This window comes from Anticarsia gemmatalis, chromosome 30 (genome assembly GCF_050436995.1).
Source record: "Anticarsia gemmatalis isolate Benzon Research Colony breed Stoneville strain chromosome 30, ilAntGemm2 primary, whole genome shotgun sequence".
Classification (NCBI taxonomy): domain Eukaryota; kingdom Metazoa; phylum Arthropoda; class Insecta; order Lepidoptera; family Erebidae; genus Anticarsia; species Anticarsia gemmatalis.
The window spans coordinates 1,617,539-1,642,065 of record NC_134774.1 but is presented as its reverse complement, the minus strand read 5'-3'; the positions used below and the strand labels follow the sequence as shown (position 1 = coordinate 1,642,065).

The 24,527-nt window shown below is 38.8% G+C and overlaps 1 protein-coding gene across 1 annotated transcript in view; it reads left to right on the top strand.

Moving 5' to 3' along the window:
• Dcr-1 (Endoribonuclease Dcr-1) overlaps positions 1-24,527 on the top strand; it is a 55,487-nt gene that overhangs the window by 14,536 nt on the left and 16,424 nt on the right. The window contains exons 11-30 of the mRNA XM_076133971.1: positions 6,968-7,072; positions 8,059-8,191; positions 9,154-10,487; positions 10,832-10,991; positions 11,689-11,794; positions 12,743-12,873; positions 13,392-13,506; positions 14,631-14,778; positions 15,259-15,375; positions 16,215-16,324; positions 16,828-16,967; positions 17,269-17,415; positions 17,821-17,999; positions 19,862-20,032; positions 21,202-21,340; positions 21,671-21,753; positions 21,883-22,006; positions 22,455-22,572; positions 23,454-23,556; positions 24,132-24,220. Of these exons, the coding sequence (XP_075990086.1) occupies positions 6,968-7,072; positions 8,059-8,191; positions 9,154-10,487; positions 10,832-10,991; positions 11,689-11,794; positions 12,743-12,873; positions 13,392-13,506; positions 14,631-14,778; positions 15,259-15,375; positions 16,215-16,324; positions 16,828-16,967; positions 17,269-17,415; positions 17,821-17,999; positions 19,862-20,032; positions 21,202-21,340; positions 21,671-21,753; positions 21,883-22,006; positions 22,455-22,572; positions 23,454-23,556; positions 24,132-24,220 (3,752 nt within the window). The remainder of the gene's footprint in view (positions 1-6,967; positions 7,073-8,058; positions 8,192-9,153; positions 10,488-10,831; positions 10,992-11,688; positions 11,795-12,742; positions 12,874-13,391; positions 13,507-14,630; positions 14,779-15,258; positions 15,376-16,214; positions 16,325-16,827; positions 16,968-17,268; positions 17,416-17,820; positions 18,000-19,861; positions 20,033-21,201; positions 21,341-21,670; positions 21,754-21,882; positions 22,007-22,454; positions 22,573-23,453; positions 23,557-24,131; positions 24,221-24,527) is intronic.

Here is a 24,527-nt window from a genome sequence, read left to right as displayed (position 1 = left end):
TGAATTTTTACTATTTTATAGGGACCTTTCCAAATTGGAGATAAGGCTTTCCTTAACCTATGATGATGTTTTAAATAGACCATATCGCCGACTTTGTAAGTTTTAGATGAGGAATTTGTATCATAATATTTCTTTGATGCTTCTTTACTTTTAGTTATATTTTCTAAGGCCCTTTCGCGAGCAAAACGCATCCTGTATTGTAAGGCGCGAATATAGTCGTGATAGGTAGTGCTATCATTTGATTCATATAAACTACTGGGTATGGAAGGTTTGTGGCCAAATAATAACTCAAAGGGAGTATATTCTGTTGTACAATGAGGCGTTGTATTATAGGACAAGATGGCAGTCGCTAAATAGCAATGCCAGTCGTCGTGATTTTCGTTTACGAACGACTTTAGATACTCCTTGAGAGTGGCGTGGCTCCTTTCTAGAGCGCCATTAGTTTGAGGGTGATACGGGGTTGAAAATAGATTTTTAATTTTAAGAATTTCTGTTAATTGTTTGAAGAGATCGGAGGTAAAACAGGTACCTTGATCAGTAAGAATCATTTTTGGAAAACCGAATAGAGAAAAGAAATGAATTAGATTTCGTGCTACTTCGTCAGTCGAACAGGTTATCATAGGATAAGCGGAAGAAAACTTGGTCAAATCGTCCTGAAGCGTTAGTATATACCTGAATTTTTGAAGGCCAGCTTCGGGCAGAGTACCGACAATGTCGAGAGCTAATCTCTCAAACGGTTTGGTACTGGAGGAGGTAATGACCATTGGTGCTTTGTTTGAAGAGCGCATAGGTTTGTTTATTTGACATAGCCTACAATCTTTTACAAATCGTTCAATATCTGAACGCATAGATTTCCAGTAATAGGATGCTTTTATCCTATTGTACATCCTTTTTACGCCTGGGTGACCAGCAATAGTGGTACCATGATTTTCTTTTAAAATATTCGGGACCTCAGCGGGAGTAGGATATATGATTTTATTTTTATAGATATGCACTTTAATTTGAGTGCCATGGAAAATATACGATATCATATTATAAATTTTAACATACACTAATTTTGTAAAAGGCTCTGAAAAATCGGATATAGCTAATTCTTTTTCATAATTTTCGTTAGAAATAATTTTGTTCCGTAATTCCATAAGTAATTTATATATTATTTTATAACTTGTTTCGTCGTAATGATGTATTTTAGTATAAAGAAAATAAAGCGTTCTATTATTAGAATCTACAGTGTGAACGGTTTCAAGTTCACGTTCACGAGCGCGTAACTCGTCAGCATTTTCTACGAGTGATAACAACTGCTCACAATGTGGCATAGAGTAATCAAGGTCCAGAGACATCGGGCATGCTATACATTTTTGTTTGGCTAAATGAAGGGATTGACTATGCTCTTCTATGACAGTATCGTTGTTTGATGCGGTTTTTAAAAATTGCTTTTTGAAGTATTGTTCATAAGTTGATTTATTTAAATTTGAGTTAGAAGTTAAGGCGTTTACGGGATATCTAGATAAAGTATCGACATTAGAATTTAGTCTACCTTGTTTATAGACGATTTCGTAATTATATTCCTCTAGTTTAAGTCGCCATCGTATAAGACGACTACCTGGATCTTTGACATTGAACAACCAAACTAAAGGTCTGTGATCCGTAACGATTTTGAATTGGTAGCCATATAAATAGGGGCGGAACGTTTTCACACCGAAAAGAATAGCTAGAAGTTCTTTTTCCGTTGTGGAATAGTTTCCTTCTGCTTTGTTCAAGGTCCTTGACGCATAGGCTATTGGTTTATCCTTGCCGATTTCACCTTGGGAAAGAATGGCTCCAATGGCATAATTAGATGCGTCAGTGGTAAGAATGAATGGCTTTGAATAATCAGGATATTGTAACAAAGGTGCTGAGACTAATTTATTTTTTAACGTTTGGAAAGCAAGTTCTTGTTCTTGCGTCCAATGGAAATTAACGTCCTTCTTTAAAAGAGAAGTAAGAGGTTTAGTAATCTTTGAAAAGTTTTCGATAAATCTGCGGTAGTATCCGACTAAGCCTAGAAATGATTTTATATCCTTGGCGTTTTTGGGAGATGGAAGACCTTCGATGGCTTTTATTTTGTCGGGATTAGGCGAGACACCTTTATCAGTGATTACGTGACCGAGATAAGTCACTTCTCGGCGTAAGAACTCGCACTTGTCTGGTTGTAGTTTTAAATTATGTTGCCGAAATCTTTCAAGGACAAATTTTAGCTTATCGAGGTGACTAGGAAGATCTGGAGAGTACAAAATGCAATCATCTAAGTAGACGTAACAGTGTAATCCTTGAAGACCAGATAGTACTGTATTCATAAGACGCTGAAAGGTGCTAGGGGCATTTTTAAGCCCAAAAGGCATTCTGTTGAACTCATAGTGACCAGATGTTTCATTTGTGCCAACAATTGTGAATCCTGTTTTTGCTGCGTCAGCAGGATTTAATAAAATTTGGTGAAATCCACTTACAAGGTCTAAGGTTGTAAAATATTTAGAATGCCCTAATTGGTCAAGAATATCTGTTATCAGAGGTATAGGATAAATTTCGGACACCGTGACATCGTTAAGACGACGATAATCTATGACGATACGCCATTTACGTTTACCTGAGGCATCTGCCTTCTTTGGGACCACCCATACAGGGGCACTCCATGGTGATTGAGAGGGGCGTATGATATTTTGTTTCAGCATTTTAGTTATTTGATTGTCCACTTCTTCCTTGTGGCATTCCGGGAAGCGGTAAGATTTTACGTGAATTGGAGCGGCATTTCCCGTATTTATAGAATGATCGATAGTGCTTGTATAGGTGAGGGGTTCACCTTCGAGATGGAAAATATCTGTGAATTGAGAACAACAGTCTAACAAAGCTGCTTTTTCTTCAGGATTTAAGTGAGAGGTTCGTATTTGATTTAGAACTAGATTTTGTCTATCAGTAAGAGAAGGAGAAGTTTTATTTACAGTTTCGATATTTGAAATTGGCAGACACTCTGTGAGGCTATTATCCACAGGTGTGAGATTAACGGAATAATTATTAACTTCAATTTCAGATTCAGTTGTATTTAGAATTGAAACATTTACTCTACGATTTGGCTTTAAGGTGACAACACAATTCGCGACATATACTCCTTCAGATATTTTATGATCAAGAACTAAGGCTTCTTTAAGAAGAGGTAACTCATCTGCACTGTTTGACACTCCACATTCGATTACAGCTTCGGAACGAGCAGGGATTTTATAAATTGGCAGTTTGAAACGTAAAGGTAAAGTATGATTTTGCATTATTAAACATTGCTTATCATAATCTATGACAGCTTTAAGATAACCTAGACAATCAGTACCGATTATGCCATCATATTCAAGATGAACATTATTAACAACATGAAACTTATAAGAAAACACGTCTGAAGATAAATAGAATTGCATTTGAAAAGTACCTAATGTTTGGCAATATGTACCGCTATCATTGATTCCTTTAAGTCTCACTATTTCTGGAGATAGATTAGGTTTTTGATAAAGACTTTCTTCTTTTACTAAAGAAACGCTAGATCCGGTGTCGATTAGTAGAACGAGTGACCGGTTAGTATGCTTAGTTAATAAGAAAACATGCGGAAGTGTTACCTTTTTATTAAACGAACTCGTTTCGTAAACTGGTATATTATTTTGATAAGATTTGGGACATTTTAAGGACTGGGACAAATCATCCGACGGAAAAGAGGTAAGTTTGCCTGCTGAATTATCATCATTTTCCTTACAAGGTAAGTCGTTTGTGTAGTACTTAAGAGAGTTATTATAAGATTTAGATTTATCATAAGATTTAGTATTATCATAAGATTTAGAATTATCGTAAGATTTAGTATAGGATTTAAGATAATCATAAGATGTAGTATAAGATTTAGTATCATTATAAGATTTAGTATAAGATTTAGGATTATCATATGATTTTGTATAAGATTTAGGATTATCATACGATTTAGTATAAGATTTAGGATTATCATACGATTTAGTATAAGATTTAGGATTATCATACGATTTAGTAAAAGATTTAGGATTATCATATGATTTTGTATAAGATTTAGGATTATCATACGATTTAGTATAAGATTTAGGATTATCATATGATTTTGTATAAGATTTAGGATTATCATACGATTTAGTATAAGATTTAGGATTATCATACGATTTAGTATAAGATTTAGGATTATCATACGATTTAGTAAAAGATTTAGGATTATCATATGATTTTGTATAAGATTTAGAAATAATTGTGTCATTTTTGAATCCTATGGATTCCGATCGACACGCATTCGGAATCCGATTTAGTTTAAAGGTTCGGGAATTAATGTTTCATTAACGCTTGAATGGTTCATGGCCGTATCATTCGTATGGCAAAAATTTACATTTGCGTTGCCTCTATGTACATCACTACTCTGTGCATGAGTATTATTACGGTGTTGATTATTGTACTGCCGCTTGCGACACTCGGTTATCAAATGACCGGGTCTTTTGCAATATGCGCAACTTTTACGTGGGAAATTATTAGGAATTTGTGACGATTGAATTTGCATGGGAAAACGATTTTGATTTGAAAGATTTGAATTAGAAAAATTTGTATTATAAGATTTTACATTTTTGTTCTTATTTCGATAGCATTCTGAAGACAAGTGACCTTGTTTGTTACACGTCGAACATGTCTTCGGTGATTTAGAAGAGAGTTTGGTAGCGTTAAATAATTTTTCTTCTTCAATAGCATGTGTGACCGCCTCGTTTAGCGTTTTAGGGTTACGACATCGAACTATATGCGAAAAACTCGGATTTAGACCCATAAGGAAGGTATTGAGTGCTAAATCTTCAATACCGGCGACTCTACCGACTAATTCGTCCTTTTTATCACATGAGAAATGCACATCTGCTAACAACCGCGTAAGACATGATTCTATTCTCAAGGAAAATTGCGTGACTGTCTCCGACGGCAAGTTTTGTTTGCAATTTTGTAAGTCGGACAAAAGATGTGATGAATGTTTCTTCTCACTAAAGTTCTGTTTTAAGAAATCCTTGAGTTCTGACCACTTACTAAAAGTTTTTAAAGAACATGCTACTTGTGCCTTACCTTCCAATTGGGAAATAATAAATTTACATAAGATAGTTTGTTGTTCAACGGAGGCAAGTGAAATGGCATTGTCACAGTTTGTAAGAAAAGCGGGGAGCGTTCCCCTTTTACCATCATATGGTTTAATAAATTTGGTAAGGAAATTAAGAGTTATAGCATTGGACATTTTTGTAGGATTTTTATTTTCCTTTTCAGATTTTACTGAAAGTTCGGAATCCGTCATTGATAATCAACAATAATAATAATAGGTATATGTTTAGATAACCTTGAGATTTAGTAGATATAAATTTCTAATATAATAATTAGATTATAAGATTTAGATATACAGATTATTTGTTGTTACACGGCTAATTTAAAATAAAGTCTTATAATAAGATTTTCTTTTCAGAGTTGCAGAACGATGCACAAATTATTTCGAATACTTTTATCACAAAATTTCACTGCACACACAACACAGAAAGTTAAGACTTACGTTGATGATGATTTCGTGTTCCAGATGAAGGCGAAGAGGATCAGGTGAGTTAGCTGCATCATGGGAACTGGCAACAGTTGAAGACGTTGACAACACGGAGCTGCTCTACACCCAGAGGGTTTTATAGGCTCAGTAGAATTTGAGTATAAAAAAATTCAGATTGAAGACGTAGGTAATTGGTCTCGATTGCTGCGGCGCCGGCTCACGCTTACTAGCGGAGGCTGAAGGTCGGCTGCAGTCTAGTCAAGGTCAAGACTAGAATTTGGTTGACGGGCTAGCGCTGGCTCACGCTACAAAGCGGAGGCTGACAGTCGGCTAAGGGGTGTACTTGCGTGTCTGATGCGGGCTCACGCTGCGTGGGGCGGAGACTTATCGTCGATCTGACGTGATGCGGGCTCACGCTGCAAGAGCTGAGGCTTACCGTCGACCTTGCGCTGCTAGTACACACTCACTAAGAACTGTCCGAATGCTGTGGTCTGAACACGGGTCCAGAAAGCCAACAGCATCCCACTTCTGACACCAAATGTTTTGCGCGAAGTCCTTAGCGAGTTTTTTAAAAAAAAAACTATTTATTAAAACCCGAAATATATTTATTAAGAGACCCAAAATTACACTACTACACGAACTCAAACCGTTGCACCCGGGAGATGTTAATGGAATTACTGAGTGATGCTAACTGCTAACAACAACTGACTACTGGCCGCGTGGCGGTGATGCTTTTATAATAATTATGTATTGCTTGCACAGCAAAACTTATTAACTAATTTCGGATATAACAGTACTATAATGCGAAAATACTTTTTCCCCGACCTATTATTTCTGACGCTGACTGTATTGAAAGCAGCGCTCGTGCTTATGAGGCTAAAGAGTTGTTTAGCAAAGTTCTTGAAAAAGGTCAGATAAAAGCTCAAGGGCTAACTCTCCCTTATTCTGTTATAAGACCTTTACCCAGTCGTGGGATTTATCCAGCAGTGGGACGGTGAAAAAAATTATAAATTTAACCCATTAATGTCCCACTGCTGGGCAAGGGTCTCCTTCCGTAATGTGGGAAGGGTTAGGCCTTGAGTCCACCACGCTGGCCAATAGCGGGTTGGGGGGCTTTGCATACCTTCAAGAACTGTTCTAAAGAACTCTCAGGCATGCAAGGTTGCATCACGATGTTTTCCTTCACTGTTATAACAAGTGATCATTATTTATAATACACACCTTGAGTTGAAACTCTCGACCACTTGTGTTGGTGCATGCTTAGACCGTTAGAAACGTTAGGCATTTTAAGGAAAATGCGTGTTCGCGTTAATTCCCGTATTCTATTATACATAAGACCAATAAAATTACTACTTTTAAATAATTTAGATATATATTTTGTTACAGGTTTCGCATGCACGAATGTAACTTGCTGCTCGCCACGTCAGCGCTAGAAGAAGGAATTGATCTACCGCGATGTAATCTAGTACTACGATGGGACGTGCCGCCTTCGTAAGTATAATATAACTATATTAATTAGATTATTTGAGGCGCCCATAGCCAGTTGCGCGCACCGGTCGGTAAACGATCTGTGGGTTAAGCAACCATTGGCGCGGTCATGCCATAGATGGGTGACCGCATAGTGGTATTTGAACTGGGCGTCTCCGTGCTTCGGAGTGCACGTTAAAAGTCGGTTCCGGCTGTTGTCTACTAAGATAACAGTCGTTAAGCCACGTCAAAGGCCTCTCGGGCGGCTTGAACAACTTTGACACTAGTGGTCAACTAACCATACGACAAACAAACAATTAGAATTAACTGTCTTTGTGGTGCGGTCAGTAATATACGGTACTGCCGTGGAGAGGGATGGGGTTCGAGACCCAGGTCTGTCCGAAAAGATATTTTGACGTTTTAAAAAATTCTCAATGATGGCCTAAAGTTATAGGCCTCCGTGCCTTGAAAAGAAGGTGAAGACGTCAGCCCTGCGCCTGACCTTTCACTATGAGAGTGATCTAATAGAAAGTGTACCTGTGTATTGTACACACGACACTATAAACTAACTATGACACAGTTGACTATACTCCAATAACTTAGTAGAGAGTCTTGTATACAAGGTTCGCGGCTGGAGGTATACAACATACAGAATGTATAACATCAGTGACACGTCTTATACAGCTGACGGTGACCTGTTTGATACAGATACTTATATTTTGTAAATATAAATTACTAGCTGACCCGCGCAACTTCGCTTGCGTCACATAAGAGAGAATGGGTCAAAATTTTCCCCGTTTTCGTAGCATTTTTTACTGATACTCTGCTCCTATTTGTCGTAGCGTAATGATATATAGCCTATAGCCTTCCTCGATAAATGTGCTATCTAACACTGAAAAAATTTTTCAAATCGGACCAGTAGTTCCTGAGATTAGCAGACAAACTCTTCAGCTTTATAATATTAGTATAGATTCTATAAATTTGCCCTATATGTATTGTTTTGTTCACAGTTATCGTTCATACGGCTTATGCCGCGGGCGGGCTCGAGCCGCTCGCGCGACGTCAGCCCTTCTATGCAGTTATTCTACTCAATCTACAGATGAAATACTACACAATGTTGCCACTTATAGAGAATTGGATCAGGTATGTTTTTAATAAACTAATGTAGAACCTCGACTACCTTTATTTTTGTTTCTTTAAAAGACAACACCGCACTAAGAATTGTCCTTGTGTCGCGGGGACTTTCACAAACATACAAACAACGGGCACAAAGTACAACCAGGACACGAAACAAATATTTGTGGATCGCGAAAATAATTTCTGTCTGTATTACGAATTCACATTTCACTTCTGAATATTTTTTATTGAAATTTACCACACTTATAGTTGTATACTCAAGATCAGTCATAGCCTACTTACTCTTTACTTACTCAAATAAGAGGCATGGAACGTTGAACTATGCAAGTTACAATACAATAGCCTACGCCCAGACTACTAAAATATTTTTTTCCTTCAAACACTCGCATCTTCAATTTTAAAATTTGCAACAAAATTAAAGGTTGCGACGTTTCGATTGAAATATATCGATAGTCAGCCCGTGACCGCGGTTGATGTAATTAGATCGAAACGTCGGGAAAACAAATCGACGATGAAGTGCCAATACCTCCTAACTGACATTTTGCCGATTTTTTGATTTTGAATGCGTTGGACATAAAATTGCATTTTGCGTGTACTCGTCAAGACACCTAACTAAATATGTTGATAGTTTTGAGAGAAAATGCTAATAGAAATAGCTGCTAAGTCAATGTATGCATTCATTTAGCAAGACCTGCTGACATTACATCCTAACTTCAAGTGTAAAATGCTTCTAAATTACATACAGAGCATCTCATCCATGTTCCCATTACTACAATATTTTCATATTTAGATCTCTGAATTTTCAAAAAATAAAAATGTGACGCGTTTTTTTCTCCTCCTGTAAAATGGTGATTTTGTAGTTAAGAGGTATTGGTACTTCATCGTCGAAATAAGATATTCTAACCTTTAATTTTCTATCGCGTTTAAGACCCGTTGCCTTATAATATTATATATTTTTCTTCCCACAGCTTATTAGTCGTAAATGCGGCTGTGGCATACAAGACGAGCCCCCACAATCGGAAGAAGACCACGCCGACCAACTGACTATCTATATCAAACCTTACACACCGGTCGATAGTACACCTACTGATAGTGGCAATAAAACGGCCGATAGTACTACTGTAGTTGATAGTGGTAATAAATGTGAGAAACTTGATAGTCAGGGACTATCTGATAGTGTGACTATCGAGAAAAGTGATGATGTTAAAGACAGTTATGATGACAGTGTCGCTGTTTTTGATAGTATCAAGAGAATGGATGAGAAGGATAATGTTGATAATAATAGTCTTGCTATTGCTGATACTACTATTACTATGGCGAGCGATGAAAATAAAATTGACGAAGTTAATAGTCAAGTTGTCTCTGTATCTGATAGTACAACTATCAAGAATGTAAATTCTGACGATTTGAAATCTGTTGATAGTGATGCTATGGCTAGTATTAATGAAGGTGAAAACATCAAAGTTGATACTGCAAAAGAAGAAATTAAGCAAAGTGATAGTATGATAAATACTGCTACTATTGACAGTAATATTAATATTGATATTGTTAAAGATACAAATAAAATTGATGAAATTGATACAAATATTACTACAATAACTACTAATAACAATAAACCAGAAGATGCTAAAGTGAAAAATACAGAAAATGAGGCTAAAATTAAGATTAAAGATAAGAAAAAGATCTGTAACGTTTTAGAGGCTAGTATCAAAGAGAAAGTTGAGAAAGAACAACTTGATAGTAATAAGAGTTTTGATAGTCATGATAGTCATGATAGTCAGACTATCGAGATAAGTGATATTGTCAAAGATAGTGATGAACAAAGCACTGAAAAAGAACACATCGATAGTAATAAGAGTATTGATAGTCATGATAGTCAGACTATCGCGATAAGCGATATTGCTAAAGATAGCGATGATAAAGTAATAAAAAGTGATATAATCGATGATTTAATTAACAAAACAGCTGAATTAAAAATCAATAATGAAGAAAAAGATACTGAAACATGTATTTCTGATGAGAAAGCCGATAAAATTAACGAAAATTCTGCTAAAATTGATACTAATACACTTTCTAGTGACATACAGAAAGAAATACAAGACAATAATACTAAAAATATACAAGAAAATGCAAATTTGAAAGAAGATATACCGATTTCTGATAGTCAAGTGTGTGATAGTATAGCTAATGTGAAGTGTTCAGTGAGTTTCGCGAAACACGATAGTAAAGTTGATAGTCGGAATATCGGAGATTGCGATACGGCTAGTGTGGACTTGAGTTCGGCAATTGCACTTATAAATAGGTAAGTTTTTAAATTAAAATTATTATGTGCGGTCCTGTATGACAACATGTATGTATGTGAATGAAGCAAGGGAAGTTTGTAAGGATCGTACCAAGTGACGTTCTTTGCTCAGTTTTTCGCATAATAGTATGTATGAACTTGTAATAAAATCTTTTCTCTACACAAAAAAGCTCGATATTTGAGTACCTCACGAGCTCACTGAAAGAAACCTAATGAACCGTGTACTCATTTGTGATTCTTGAAGCCAAAGAGATTTTATTACAAGTTCATACATACTATAATGCGAAAAGACTTTTTCCCCGACGTAATATTATGTATGTACTATAATATATTTTTCTCTTTAGGTACTGTGGTAAACTACCATCAGACACTTTCACCCGTCTCGCACCGCAATGGTGGATGGAGCAGGTTCAACTCCCGGTTGGTGACGGTGCTGAAACTAAAACTGCTTACATCTGTACCCTGAGACTACCTTTGAATTGTCCAGTCAAATATAATATTGTGGTGAGTTTTTAAATCTATATATCTAAATATATATAACTCAAAGGTGACTGACCGACATATGCCCGGTTTCTGAGTCCTTTTAGCGGTCTTTTTGACATCGTATGGTTAGTGGTCAACCTAGTGTCAAAGTTGTTCAAGCCCGAAGGCCTTTAACGTGGCTTAACGACTGTTATCTTAATTGACAACAACCGGGACCGACGTTATATGTACAGAGACGCCCAGTTCAAATACCACTATACGATCACCCATCTATAGAATGACCGCGCCAAGTGTTGCTTAACCCACAGATCGTTTACCGACCGGTGAGCGCAACTGGCTGGTCATTTATTATACACTAGCTGACCCGCGCAACTTCGCTTGCATCCAATAAGAGAGAATCGGTGAAATTTTTCCCTGTTTTTGTAACATCTTTTACTGCTACTCTGCTCCTATTGGGCATAGCGTGATGTTATATAGCCTATAACCTTCCTCGATAAATGGTCTATCTAACACCGAAATATTTTTTCAAATCGGACCAGTAGTTCCTGAGATTAGCGCGTTCAAACAAACAAACTTTTCAGCTTTATTTCATTAGCATAGATATATGTTAGTCCCCGTTTCAAGTGAAAACAGATACAGCAATTTTGATGACATTTATTACAGTAATATATAAATAGACTTTATAAACGTATCATTAATATATATTTTTGTTTCACAGGGACATCCAATGCCTACTAAAGTGTTAGCCAGACGTATGGTAGCATTACAAGCTTGTAGAATATTACACAAATCTGGTGAATTAGATAACCAGCTGATGCCTATCGGTAAGTTATCTTTAAGTTAACTATCCCTTAAATAATGTCCTCCTAGCCGATATACGACTACGGCGGTCAGTTTCATTGAAACTGACCATCTGTGCAGGACTTCGTTTATAGTGTCCAAGTGTGTGCACAATACACAGGTACACTCTCTATTCCATCACTCTCATAGTTTGGTGGGACAGATAACCGACACGACCAGTGAGAGGTCAGGCGCAGGACCGACGGCTTTACGTGCTCTCCGAGGCACGGAGGTCTTCGACCTCAACTTCCCAACTCCGGGCAATCTCTAAAAAATTCTTAACAGTAAATCTCAGAAAAGACTTTTTGGCCCGACCCAGGATTCGAACCCGAGACCTCTCGCACGGCAGGCGCATATACTACCGACCGCGCCATAGAGGCAGTTAACACCTCCCTTCCCCTTCAGTTCCCTTAGTTGCTATTTATGTGATACTGAGGTTCACATCTCACGGAAGATGCGTTGGGCGTAGCTTAGTACCGTAGTTGACTGGGTTAACGAAAAATTATTAGTCTTGTACTCGTAAAAGGTTCATATAAAATGCTCAGACTATGTAATTTTTATGGTTTCGACCCTATTACTAAGCCTTCGCTGTCTGTCTGTCTCCAGGCTGTATCTCATAAACCGTGATAGCTAGAAAGCTGAAATTTTCACAAATGATGAATTTCCGTTGCCGCTATAACAACAAATACTAATAATTAAAATTATATTAAGGGGGTCCCCGTACAATAAACTAATGTCGTTTCACATTTGGTACGGACTTTGTCCGCGAGTCCGACTCGCACCTGGCCGGTTTTTCTTTATTTTTGTAAATAATTTTAAATTGTTATATTACACATAGAAACATTTTATTAGGCACTCATTTGATACCAACGAAATACGGTAGTTATTTTTTTTTAAAGAAAAAAAATTAAGAGTTTTGTTTTTCTTTAAAGGTAAGGAAAACTTCAAAGCGGTGGAACTGGAGGCTTCAAACACAATTGCCTGTAACAATAACGATGTGACTGACAATAGTGATAGCGCAAGACCCGGGACTACTAAACGGAGACAGTATTATTATAAACGGGTAAGTAAGTGGTATAAGTTGGCACCTCCCACTAAAGTGATCGCAGGTTCGAACCCGAGGCAACACACCAATGACTTGTCCAAGTGATGTGTGTATTAGAAATAATGATCACTTGTTATAACGGTGAAGGAAAACATCGTGATGAAAACTTGCATGCCTAAAATTGGTTTAAAACATTTATTGAGGGCATGCAAAATCCTCAACCCGCACTTGGTCAGCGTGGTGGACCCAAGGCCTAACCCCTCCCTCGTTTGGGAGACCATTGCCCAGCAGTGGGACATTAATGAGTTAAATTCATTTAGTGTAAGTACAGTCAACTTGGGTAACTTTGAATCATTTGGGCCATGAAACCAACACAATTGATAAAAGTTTGCAAAACTAAAATGAATCTTTATCAATTGTGTTGGTTTCATATAAAAAAATAACTAGTTCATATTCCCACTGTCAATGTTACCCAAATGATTCAAAGTTACCCAAGTTGACTGTAGTGTAACTTTTAGCAATATATCTTGTTTCAGACCGCCTGGGCGTTTACCGACTGTCAACCGGTAGTCGATACAAGTGATTCAGAAATAGACCCTCCGGATAACAAAGAAACACAGAATAAACCGCCCAAGGAAAAGAAAACCACCGGTAAGAATGTAATTTGTATTGACCTGCGCCGCTAATAGTGTTTAAGTGGCGTTTGCATGACAATGACATGAGACCGCTACCGGAGGAGGGAGAGGTTAGACGTTAAGTCCACAGCACTAAGTAACTTGAAAAAAGTAACTAAACAAAAGTTGTTTTTCTGTCGTATGGTTAGGGGTCAACCTAGTGTCAAAGTTGTTCAATCCCGAAAGATCTTTGACGTGGCTTAACGACTGTTATCTTATTAGCAACAACCGGTACCGCGATTCTGTACAACTATCGAGTATCGACTACCGAGTAGCTATCGAAAAATTTTGTATGAAAAATTGATCAGCGCCCCTAGCGGATTTTTGCAACAACTATGTTCTTCAATGGCGCCATTTTCCACCAAACATTAAAATAAAATAAAATTAAATAAATTATTTTTTTTAGCTGGAGCGCACTTAGGGGCAATTCGAAATTCGAATTTCGAAATAATATGTTCTTTCCATTTTTAATTTTAATAAATTATTTAAATATTCTTTAGTAGATAATTTTAGGAAGACGAGGCCAACGAGGCTGAAAAAAGACGCTGATTCTTTTTTTGTGTTGATAATGTTTCGTTGAACAACATTAATTATGATATTTATGTTATTGATTTATTTTTACTAATACCGTTTAAAGTAGACTATAATTATTATTTATGAGAATAATACCTTTTATGATTATTTTTTATCCACTATATAATATATTTAAAATTAGTTTATACACAATTATTACCCATAAAATTTTATTTAAAGAACAAATTTTCAGAACGAATCTTTTTCTCACTTTAAATGTCAAGTTTTCGATACTCGATAGGTCGCGATTCTCTGCCGGATTGCTGCCGGTTTCCTAACGAGTAGCTCGATAGTAATGTATGGTATTCGTTAGCGTGACGTTAGTATCGAATGTACAGAATCGAGGTACGGGACCACCTTTTTACCTGCCCTCCGAAGCACGGAGACACGCTGTTCAAATACCACTATGCGGTCACCCATCTATGGAATGACCGCCCAGATTATATACCGACCAGTGAACGCAATTTACTATCTAATAGACCTTTTTCCCGCTATTCTAGATTATGTGAATGTTTTTTTGTTTTCTAGGTAAAAAACGCAACATGTTATACGCAATAGTGTCGTGCCTGTGGTGTGCTCTGCCTGAGAGGTACAACACTAGGGGCCGGCGACTCCACGCGCCGCAGAACGCTACTCAAGCTATTGGCGTACTAATGGCTAGAGATGAGCCTTGCAAGTTAGTATATATGTATATTATATAACTGTATAGCCAACTAATCAATAAAGCAATTGTCCAATCAACTAACCAACCAATCGTCCAACCAAGCGACCAGCTAAACAACCAACGATCCAACCTTCCAACCCGCCAACCAACCAACTAATATAATTTAAAACCTCTCATCCAATCAACAAACAAATCAGGTTTGTTAACCGATTGCATGGCTAAATTGCTTTACAGACCTACCGACCAACCCACAACTAATTAACCAAACGACCAACTCATAAGTAACCAATCAATTGACTAACCAAGCAAACAACCATCCAACCAACCATCCAACCAACCATCCAACCAACCAACCATCCAACCAACCAACCAACCATCCAACCAACCAACCATCCAACCAACCATCCAACCAACCAACCAACCATCCAACCAACCATCCAAGCAACCATCCATCCAACCAACCAATATTTTTAATATTCTTTTATCTTTCAGTCTACAGATCCCAGCGTTCCCGGTGTACACGCGGTCGGGTGAGGTGCGAGTGTCAGTGGAGCATGTGCCCGACGCTGATGTGAGACTGTCGCCGAGGAGAGGGAGGCTTGTGAGACGGTGAGTTTTGAATCCATCCATACTAATATTATAAATGCGAAAGTAACTCTGTCTGTCTGTCTGTCTGCTACTCAATCACGCCTAAACTACTGAACCAATTCGCATGAAATTTGGTATGGAGATAATATAATACCCGAGAAAGGACATAGCCTATATATCATCACGCTACGACCAAAAGAAGGAAAATTTCACCCATTCCTTCTTATTGGACGCAAGCGAAGTTGCGCGGGTCAGCTAATTTGCTTATAATAGACAACTCCCGTACTAAGAATTGCTCTTGTGTCGCGGGAACTTTTACAAATGTACTAGCAACGGTCACAAAGTACAACCAGACCCGAAACAACTATTTGTGGATCGCACAAATAATTGTTCCGTGTGGGAATCCAAGACCTCCCGACGCAATGGTAAGTCCAAGTAGATACGATAAAAAGGTTGACGTTAGGCAAGCGGCCGGTTTTAAAAACATTAGCCAAATCCTTTCATAATATGTCTCTCAACTCACACACGGTCATCTGACTACAAACTAAGCAGAGCTTGTACTGTAACCAACTGATAAACATACTTATATACTTGTAAATACATACTTATATATACTGAAGGGTATCGTGTTATAACTCAGGTAACTGTGTTGTGGAGGTCAGATAGACAGTCGCTCCATGTAAAATACTGGTATTCAGCTGCATCCGGTGAGACTGGAAGCCGACTCCAACATAGTTGGAAGAAAGGCTAAGCTGATATAATACCCTTTAAAGCCCCTAATGGGACATAGTGTCTCCTCCCATAATGATGCAGGGGCTGTGCCTTGAGTCCATGTTTGTTATAATATTGTTTTGTTACAGGTTCATGCGCTTCGTGTTCGCTGAAGTATTGAGAGTACGTCGCCGCGGTATGAAACTACAGAGCGACGGATCTACACATAATAACTATTATATTGTGCCTACGGTTAAAAGTGAGTTCTTTTAATGTATAATAGAATACGGGAATTAACGCGAACACACATTTTACTTTAAAATGCTAGTAAGCCTGCGGCCACGGCGAGTGCAACCTGCGCCGAAACGTTAAGCATTTTAAGGTAAAATGCGTGTTCGCGTTAATTCCCGTATTCTATTATACATTAAACATACAACGCGAGAGTTTAAAAGTTATAAGTTATTTTAATCTTATATATAAAATTCTCGTGTCACAATGTAAGTTACCGTACTCCTCCGAAACGGCTTGACTGATTCTCATGAAATTTTGTGAGCATATTGAGTAGGTCTGAGAATCGGCCAACATCTATTTTCATACTCTTTAGTGATAATGGTTGTCCACCCTTAACATTTTTTAATTTATAGACATTTTTGGATTATTTATTATGTCGCATTAAAAATATATATGACCCTAAATTTTTACCCTTTGTTTTAAAATTGATTGAAAGAGCTATTTTACTAATAGAAGTTATGATTGTTCTAGCGACCAGACCGGACGGTACGGCTAAAATCGACATTGACTGGGCTTTCTTGGAGCTGATATACCAACATACAGAAGATAAGAAGATCTTGGAGATAGATAGCAGCGTGCTGTGGGAGACGCAGGAGGAGGAGGAGGGCAAGGTATGTTGCATACTAACATACATACATACATACATCAACCAGTCAACTTATACCATTCGGCTATTACTACTCTATCTTACTCACTCTTTCACTCACTCGTTCACTCAGTTGTTCACGTACTCACTCTATAATCACTCTAATCACTCAGTCACTCATTCACTCATTCCCTCCATCATTCGCATTTTTACTCGCACATTCGCTCATTCATTCACTCACTCATTCACTACAAAATAATCTGCGCCGAATTAAGAACCTTCTCCTTTTCGTAGTCGGTTAGTTAATAACATTTTCCCCCCCACAGTCAAAACTCCCAGCCCGGGAGCGTCGCAACCGCGTCAAGAAGATGGACAATCCGCTCCTGAAGCCCGGGGAGACCTTCGAGTTTGATGCTGAGAAGTACAGGGAGGCTGTCGTCACTCCGTGGTACAGGAACCAGGATCAACCACAGGTAAATAAATATCATTGGACAACTCACACGCGGTCATTTGATTACAAACTAAGCAGAGCTTGTACTGTAACCAGATAACTGATAAACATACTTATGCATACTAATATTATAAATGCGAAAGTAACTCTGTCTGTCTGTTACTCAATCACGCCTAAACTACTAAACCAATTTGCGTGCGTTTGGTATGGAGATATTTTGATACCCGAGAAAGGACATAGGCTACTTTTTACCCCGGGAAAATGACGCATTTACTTTTTACCCCGGAAAAATGACGCATCCCCATGGGAAAATTTCGGTGGCGGACGAAATCGCGGGTAAAAGCTAGTACATTATATTAAACACGCAACGCGATAGTTTAAAAGTTATAGTTTATTTTAGCTAATAAGTAATATTTTTTGTCCCCAGTTCTTCCTAGTAGCAGAAATCTGCTGGAATCTAACTCCCGACTCCTCATTCCCTTCATCTCGCAACACCAGCTTCCGGGAGTACTACAGCAGTAAATACGGCGTGGCGCTCACCCAGAGCCAGCAGCCGCTGCTGGACGTGGACCACACCAGCGCGCGGCTCAACCTGCTCACTCCCAGGTGACGTGGCGTTATAGTACTCACACATACTGTACGGGTACCTAGTGTGTTAAATACAGGTCATAAGTGTGTTAAATGTAGGTCCTATTTTAGATTGAAGGTCTCATATAACAGCAGTGCAGCATCCTATGTTAGATGGAGCGGGTCTTATATGGGTCTAATGCGGGTCCCATGTGTGTTAAATACAGGTCATAAGTGTGTAAAATGTTGGTCCCATGTTAGAATGAAGCGGGTCTTAGATAGCAGTGGGTCTATATAGGTATAGTGCGGGTCCTAAGTGTGTTAAATGCGAGTCCCATATTAGACAGATGCGGGGGTCCAGTGTGGGTCCTATTTTAGACTGTAGCGGGTCCATTAAGAGACCTATGTTAGTCAGAAGCGGGTCTATGTCAGTCTAGTGTAGGTCGCGTATGTACACAGCGCGCGCCGGGTGTAAGTGTATAGCTAGCGGGTCATGTTGCAACAGCATCATCTCGCCAGCTTCAGGGAGTACTACAGCAGTAAATACGGCGTGGCGCTCACCCAGAGCCAGCAGCCGCTGCTGGACGTGGACCACACCAGCGCGCGGCTCAACCTGCTCACTCCCAGGTGACGTGGCGTTATAGTACTCACACATACTGTGCGGGTACCAAGTGTGCTAAATACAGGTTATAAGTGTGTTAAATGTAGGTCCTATTTTAGATTGAAGGTCTCATATAACAGCAGTGCAGCATCCTATGTTAGATGGAGCGGGTCTTATATGGGTCTAATGCGGGTCCCAAGTGTGTTAAATGTGGGTCTCACCTTAGATTGAAGCGGGTCTTAGATAGCAGTGGGTCTATATAGGTATAGTGCGGGTCCAAAGTGTGTTAAATGCGGGTCCCAAGTGTGTTAAATGCGGGTCTCAGGTGTGTAAATTGCGGGTCCCAAGTGTGTTAAATCTTGGTCCCAATTGTGTTAAATGTACGTCCCGAGTGTCTAAAATTTATCGGTTCCTATTTTAGATAGATGCGGGTCCAGTGTGGGTCTTATTTTAGATTGTAGCGGGTCCATTAAGAGTCCTATGTTAGTCAGGAGCGGGTCTATGTCAGTCTAGTGTAGGTCGCGTATGTATACAACGCGCGCCGGGTGTAAGTGTATAGCTAGCGGGTCATGTTACAACAGCATCATCTCGTAACACCAGCTTCAGGGAGTACTACAGCAGTAAATACGGCGTGGCGCTCACCCAGAGCCAGCAGCCGCTGCTGGACGTGGACCACACCAGCGCGCGGCTCAACCTGCTCACTCCCAGGTGACGTAGCGTTATAGTACTCACACATACTGTGCGGGTACCAAGTGTGTTCATTGTAGATTCCTTTTTGATCCATATATGAGTCTAGTGCGGGTCCCAAGTGTGTTAAATGCAGGTCCCAAATGTGTAAATACGAGTCTCATACTAGATGGCAGTAGGTTCGATGCGGGTCCTATGTTAAACGGAATACATTTATACAAAACAAAATCTCCGGTGCGTATCCCTTGCGGATCTCGTTTAGATAGAAGCGAGTCCATATCGGGTCTGACTGGATGCAGGTCTTGTATCGGTCTAGTGGGGGTCTCGAGTGTGTACGATGTGGGTTTTTTATAAGACAGGTCCCTGTCTATCAAATACGGGTTAAATACGGTTCTCTAGCTTGTCTGGGTACGTGTGAGTCCTATGATGGCTCGATGCGGGTCTTATATAGGTCAAGTGGGGGTCCCAAATGTGTAAAATGTGGGTTTCACATTGGACTGATGCTGGTAACCTAGAATCTAGGTAGGTTTTGACGGTGACATGCGTCTCTAAAGTGTGTTCTTTGTAGGTTTATACATAATAACTTATAATTATTTTATATTTTATTTCACAGATACGTAAATCGAAAAGGCGTAGCGCTGCCAGTATCATCGGAGAGAACGCGCCGAGCAAAACGCGACCGTCTAGATCAGAAGCAGATCTTAGTGCCAGAACTATGCCGAGTCCATCCCTTCGCGGCGCCGCTGTGGTTCGCTACCGTGGCGCTACCCTGTGTGTTATACAGGTAACTCATCATTGGCCTGTGTCCATCTATTGCAGTAATTCAGGTGGCGTCAGACAGAGGAATATTTACAAGGTAACATCTTCTTTCCTGGCTTAAAAGACCTATGCGGGAGTGACAGACGCGACCGCAGTTTTGGCAGATGAATGAGCCTGGGGTCGATAGTTGATTTGAAGGGCGTAAATGTAACAGGTAACTAATTATGGGGTAGTTTAGCTTGATATAGGTGAAAGCATTTTCAAAATCGGTCTAGTAAATTTGGAGATATTGGCCTATTTTTAAAATCATAAACCGGTACTAGATCCTAGAGCCGGAACTATGTCGAGTTCATCCCTTCGCGGCGCCGCTGTGGTTCGCTACCGTGGCGCTACCTTGCGTGTTATACAGGTAACTAATTAGGAGATTATTTTGGTTCTTATAGGTGAAAGAATTTTCAAAATCGGCTAAGTAGTTTTGGAGATATCAGTCTATTATGAAAATTAAACGTTTTGTTTGTGACTGTGGCGCTACCTTCTGTTTTATAAAGGTAACTAAAAAAAGAGATATTTTAGCTTCCTATAGGTGAAAGAATTTTCAATATCGGTTCATAGTTACGAAGATAAATGGCTTTTTAAAAATCTGTAAATTTATTCAATAAGGTAGTTGACTATCAGTTAAATCAGCTACTGTCTAAAAAAATACCCGGTGGTCATTTTCGAGACTTTTGACAGTCGTTACTAGTAGTCAGAAGCTTGAAAGTCTGACAACCAGTCTTACCGAGGGGTATCGTGTTACAACCCAGGTAACTGTGTTGTGGAGGTCAGATAGACAGTCGCTCCATGTATAATACTGGTATTTAGCTGCATCCGGTGAGACTGGAAGCCGACTACAACATAGTTGTAAGAAAGGCTAGACTTATAACATAAGTTACTTAACTGGTCAAATATCCTATTGTTTCATTTGCGAGTTCGAATCCCACCCGGGACAAATATTTGTGTGACGAGCACGACGTTCTGAGCCTAGTTTTTAATCTATCTATATAAGTATGTATTTACAAGTATATAAGTATGTTTATCAGTTATTTGGTTACAGTACAAGCTCTGCTTAGTTTGGAATCAAATGACCGTGTGTGAGTTGTCCGATGATATTTATTTATATATTTAAGTTGTCTACCATTTGTTATTCTTTTACAGAATCAACGCGCTACTCATAGCGGATGAGATTCGCCGCGCGGTCGCCATTGACGTGGGGCTGGGTATACCCAAGATCAATGACACCACCATGCCTGGCTTCCAGTGGCCCGCGCTTGACTTCGGATGGAGTCTTGCTGAGGTCAGTAAATTATATAGTCTTACTAAACGTGGTTTAAGCTCTGATGTTTATTTTTTTAACCTTTTACCGTCCCACTGACTGTAGAGTCTCCTCCCGAATTGAGGGGGGAGGGGGGGTTAAGCCGTAAGTCGATCAATATGCCAAGTGCGGGTTGGGACCTTGCATGACCCCAATAAATGTATTTAACAACAGCTATACAGTTGCCATTTGAAACTGTTCCTGAGTGAAATATCAAGACGTTTATTAAGTGTATAGTCTTATGAGATAGGGATTTGGGATAGCAGGATACTTACGGCCATATTGAAATTGAATTTACAATTATTTTTACAGGTATTGAGTGCAGACTCAGAGAAAAATGAAAAGAAGAAAGAAGAAGAGGAATTAAAGAAAGAACAGAAAGAGAAGGAAATAAAGTAAGTTATTTAACTTTTCTAAGTGATGTACTAGAAATAATTATCTCTTAATGTTAAACTAATTAATCATTATTTCTAACTAGAAGCCGCCCGCGATTAATATTCTTTAACTCTAATTTTCAATTGCAGAGAAAAAGAAGAGAAGGAACGAGAAGAGAACGACAAAAAGAAAGAAGCAGAAGGTAAAGAAGAAGCAGAAGAGCCTAAAGAGAAGACTATCAATGATATACTACAAGAAAAAGAAGATGCCGAGGTATAAACCCTTTACTTCCTACTAATATTATAAAAATGAATTGCTGTTCGTTAGTCACGCTAAAACTCGAGAACGGCTGGACCGATTTGGCTAATTTTGGTCTTGCATTATTTGTGGTAGTCCAGAGAAGGTGTAAAAGGTGAAAGAAATTGAAAATGATGAATCAAAAATATATAGGCAATGTTAAATTTCATAGCAATCTAAACAAAATACTGAGTCATTGTCTGTTGCAATATTATTGATATTATGTAATCAGCAGTTACATATTTACGATGTGGCAGAAAGTAAACATTTTATTATAGGCAAAGCTGTTTAGATTTTTATGAAACTTAACATTGCCTATATATTTTTGATTCATCAACACGGTCACATATTATAGAACTCGACTGTACCCTTCGAGTCCGACTCGTACTTGGGCGGGTTTAAAACAGTTTAATTTCGTTCCCAGGGTTTCGAGATAGGTACGTGGAGTAACGACATGGCGTCCGCACTGCCTGAGGATACAGAATTCGACGAGTTTCTAGAACCACTACCTCCTAACCTTACGTTCTGCACATCAGCGTCCGGTAAGTACTTTACATATTTACCTATTTCATCTCTGACTTCTTGGGCTATGAAACACATTATCCTTCGTCTCTATTTTTGAAGAAATTTGCGTTAAATTGACTTTTGAAAAAAAAAACATCATCATCATCGTCAATATAACCATCAATATCGATGTCATTATCAATGTAATTATCTTCATCATTATCATCATCATCATCACCTATCATCATCATCATCACCTATCATCATCATCATCACCTATCATCATCATCACCTATCATCATCATCACCTATCATCATCATCACCTATCATCATCATCATCACATATCATCATCATCACCTATCATCATCATCACCTATCATCATCATCACCTATCATCATCATCACCTATCACCATCATCACCTATCACCATCATCACCTATCATCATCATCACTTATCATAATCATCTTCATCAATCATCATCATCATCATCAATCATCATAATCCATTATCATCATCATCCATCATCATCATAATCAATCATCACCCATCATCATCACCCATCATCATCATCACCCATCATCATCATCATCCACCACCATCATCATCATCACCTGTCATCTTCATCATCACCTATCATCATCATCACCTATCACCATCATCACCTATCACCATCATCACCTATCATCATCATCACTTATCATAATCATCTTCATCAATCATCATCATCGCCCATCATCATCATCGCCCATCATCATCATCACCATTTTCCATCATCATTATCACCACCCGTCATCATCATTATCATCATCATCACCCATAATCACCCATCATCATCATCACCCATCATCATCAACCATCATCATCACATATCATTATCATCATCATGTTATTTGTAATATATTATCTTGTTCACAGGTGGTACAAACTGGTGTGATCCGATAACAAAGCCTAAATACAATCAATACAATCCTTCTAGAATGTACTCTATGGTCGATAGCGATTGTTCCTATATGTCTAGGTAAGTTGGTTAATTTATTTAAAACGAGAGGCCCCCGCGACTTCGTCCGCGTGGAAACCCTTCCCATGTAAATCCCGATCCCTCGGGAACTCCGAGATAAAAAGCCTATGTGTTATTCTGGATTTTCAGCGGTTTAGTAGAATTGCGTGAAAGAGTAACAAACTTCCATACATACTCACAAACTTTCGCATTTATAATACTAGTAGGATTTAAAATACAGCCACTGTGCGTAGTCGGTTTGCATCAGACTGCTAATCATGAGGTTTCGGGTTTGATTCCCGATTTGGACAAAGTCCAATTGGCCTATTTCTAAATTAGATTATTCTCAACTGTCTCTCCGTTTGTGGCGCAGTAGTTAAGGACGCCACGCTGCTACCATTGCAAATTATTGTTTCAGGTCTGGTTGTACTTTGTGTCCGTTGTTTGTATGTTTGTAAAAGTCCCCGCGACACAAGAGCAATTCCTTAGTGCGGGAGTTGTCTTTTTCTATAATGATTATAAAGTACATGCGGACGAAATCGCGGTCGAAAGAGCTATTACAATATAAATATAATGTTTTTTTGTTTGTTTCACAGTGATTTAGATTCTGATGATACGGATTTGGACTATGAAGGCAGCGAAGATGACACGGAGAATGGATTTTGTTGTCACAGAAATACTAATAGTAAGTATAAATACATACTTATTATATCAGCTTAGCCTTTCTTCCAACTATGTTGGAGTCGGCTTCCAGTCTCACCGGATGCAGCTGAATACCAGTGTTTTACATGCAGCGACTGTCTATCTGACCTCCACAACACTGGGTTATAACACGTCCGGCAAGACTGGTTGCCTTTCAAACTTTATGACTAGAAAAATTCAGACATTACGACTTCTTCCCACTGGGGTAGGCAGCAACCAAACTCCGCCTCTTGATACGATCTTTACAAACCCACCTTGTTTTCGTACCCAGGGTTCGTACCCAAGGCATC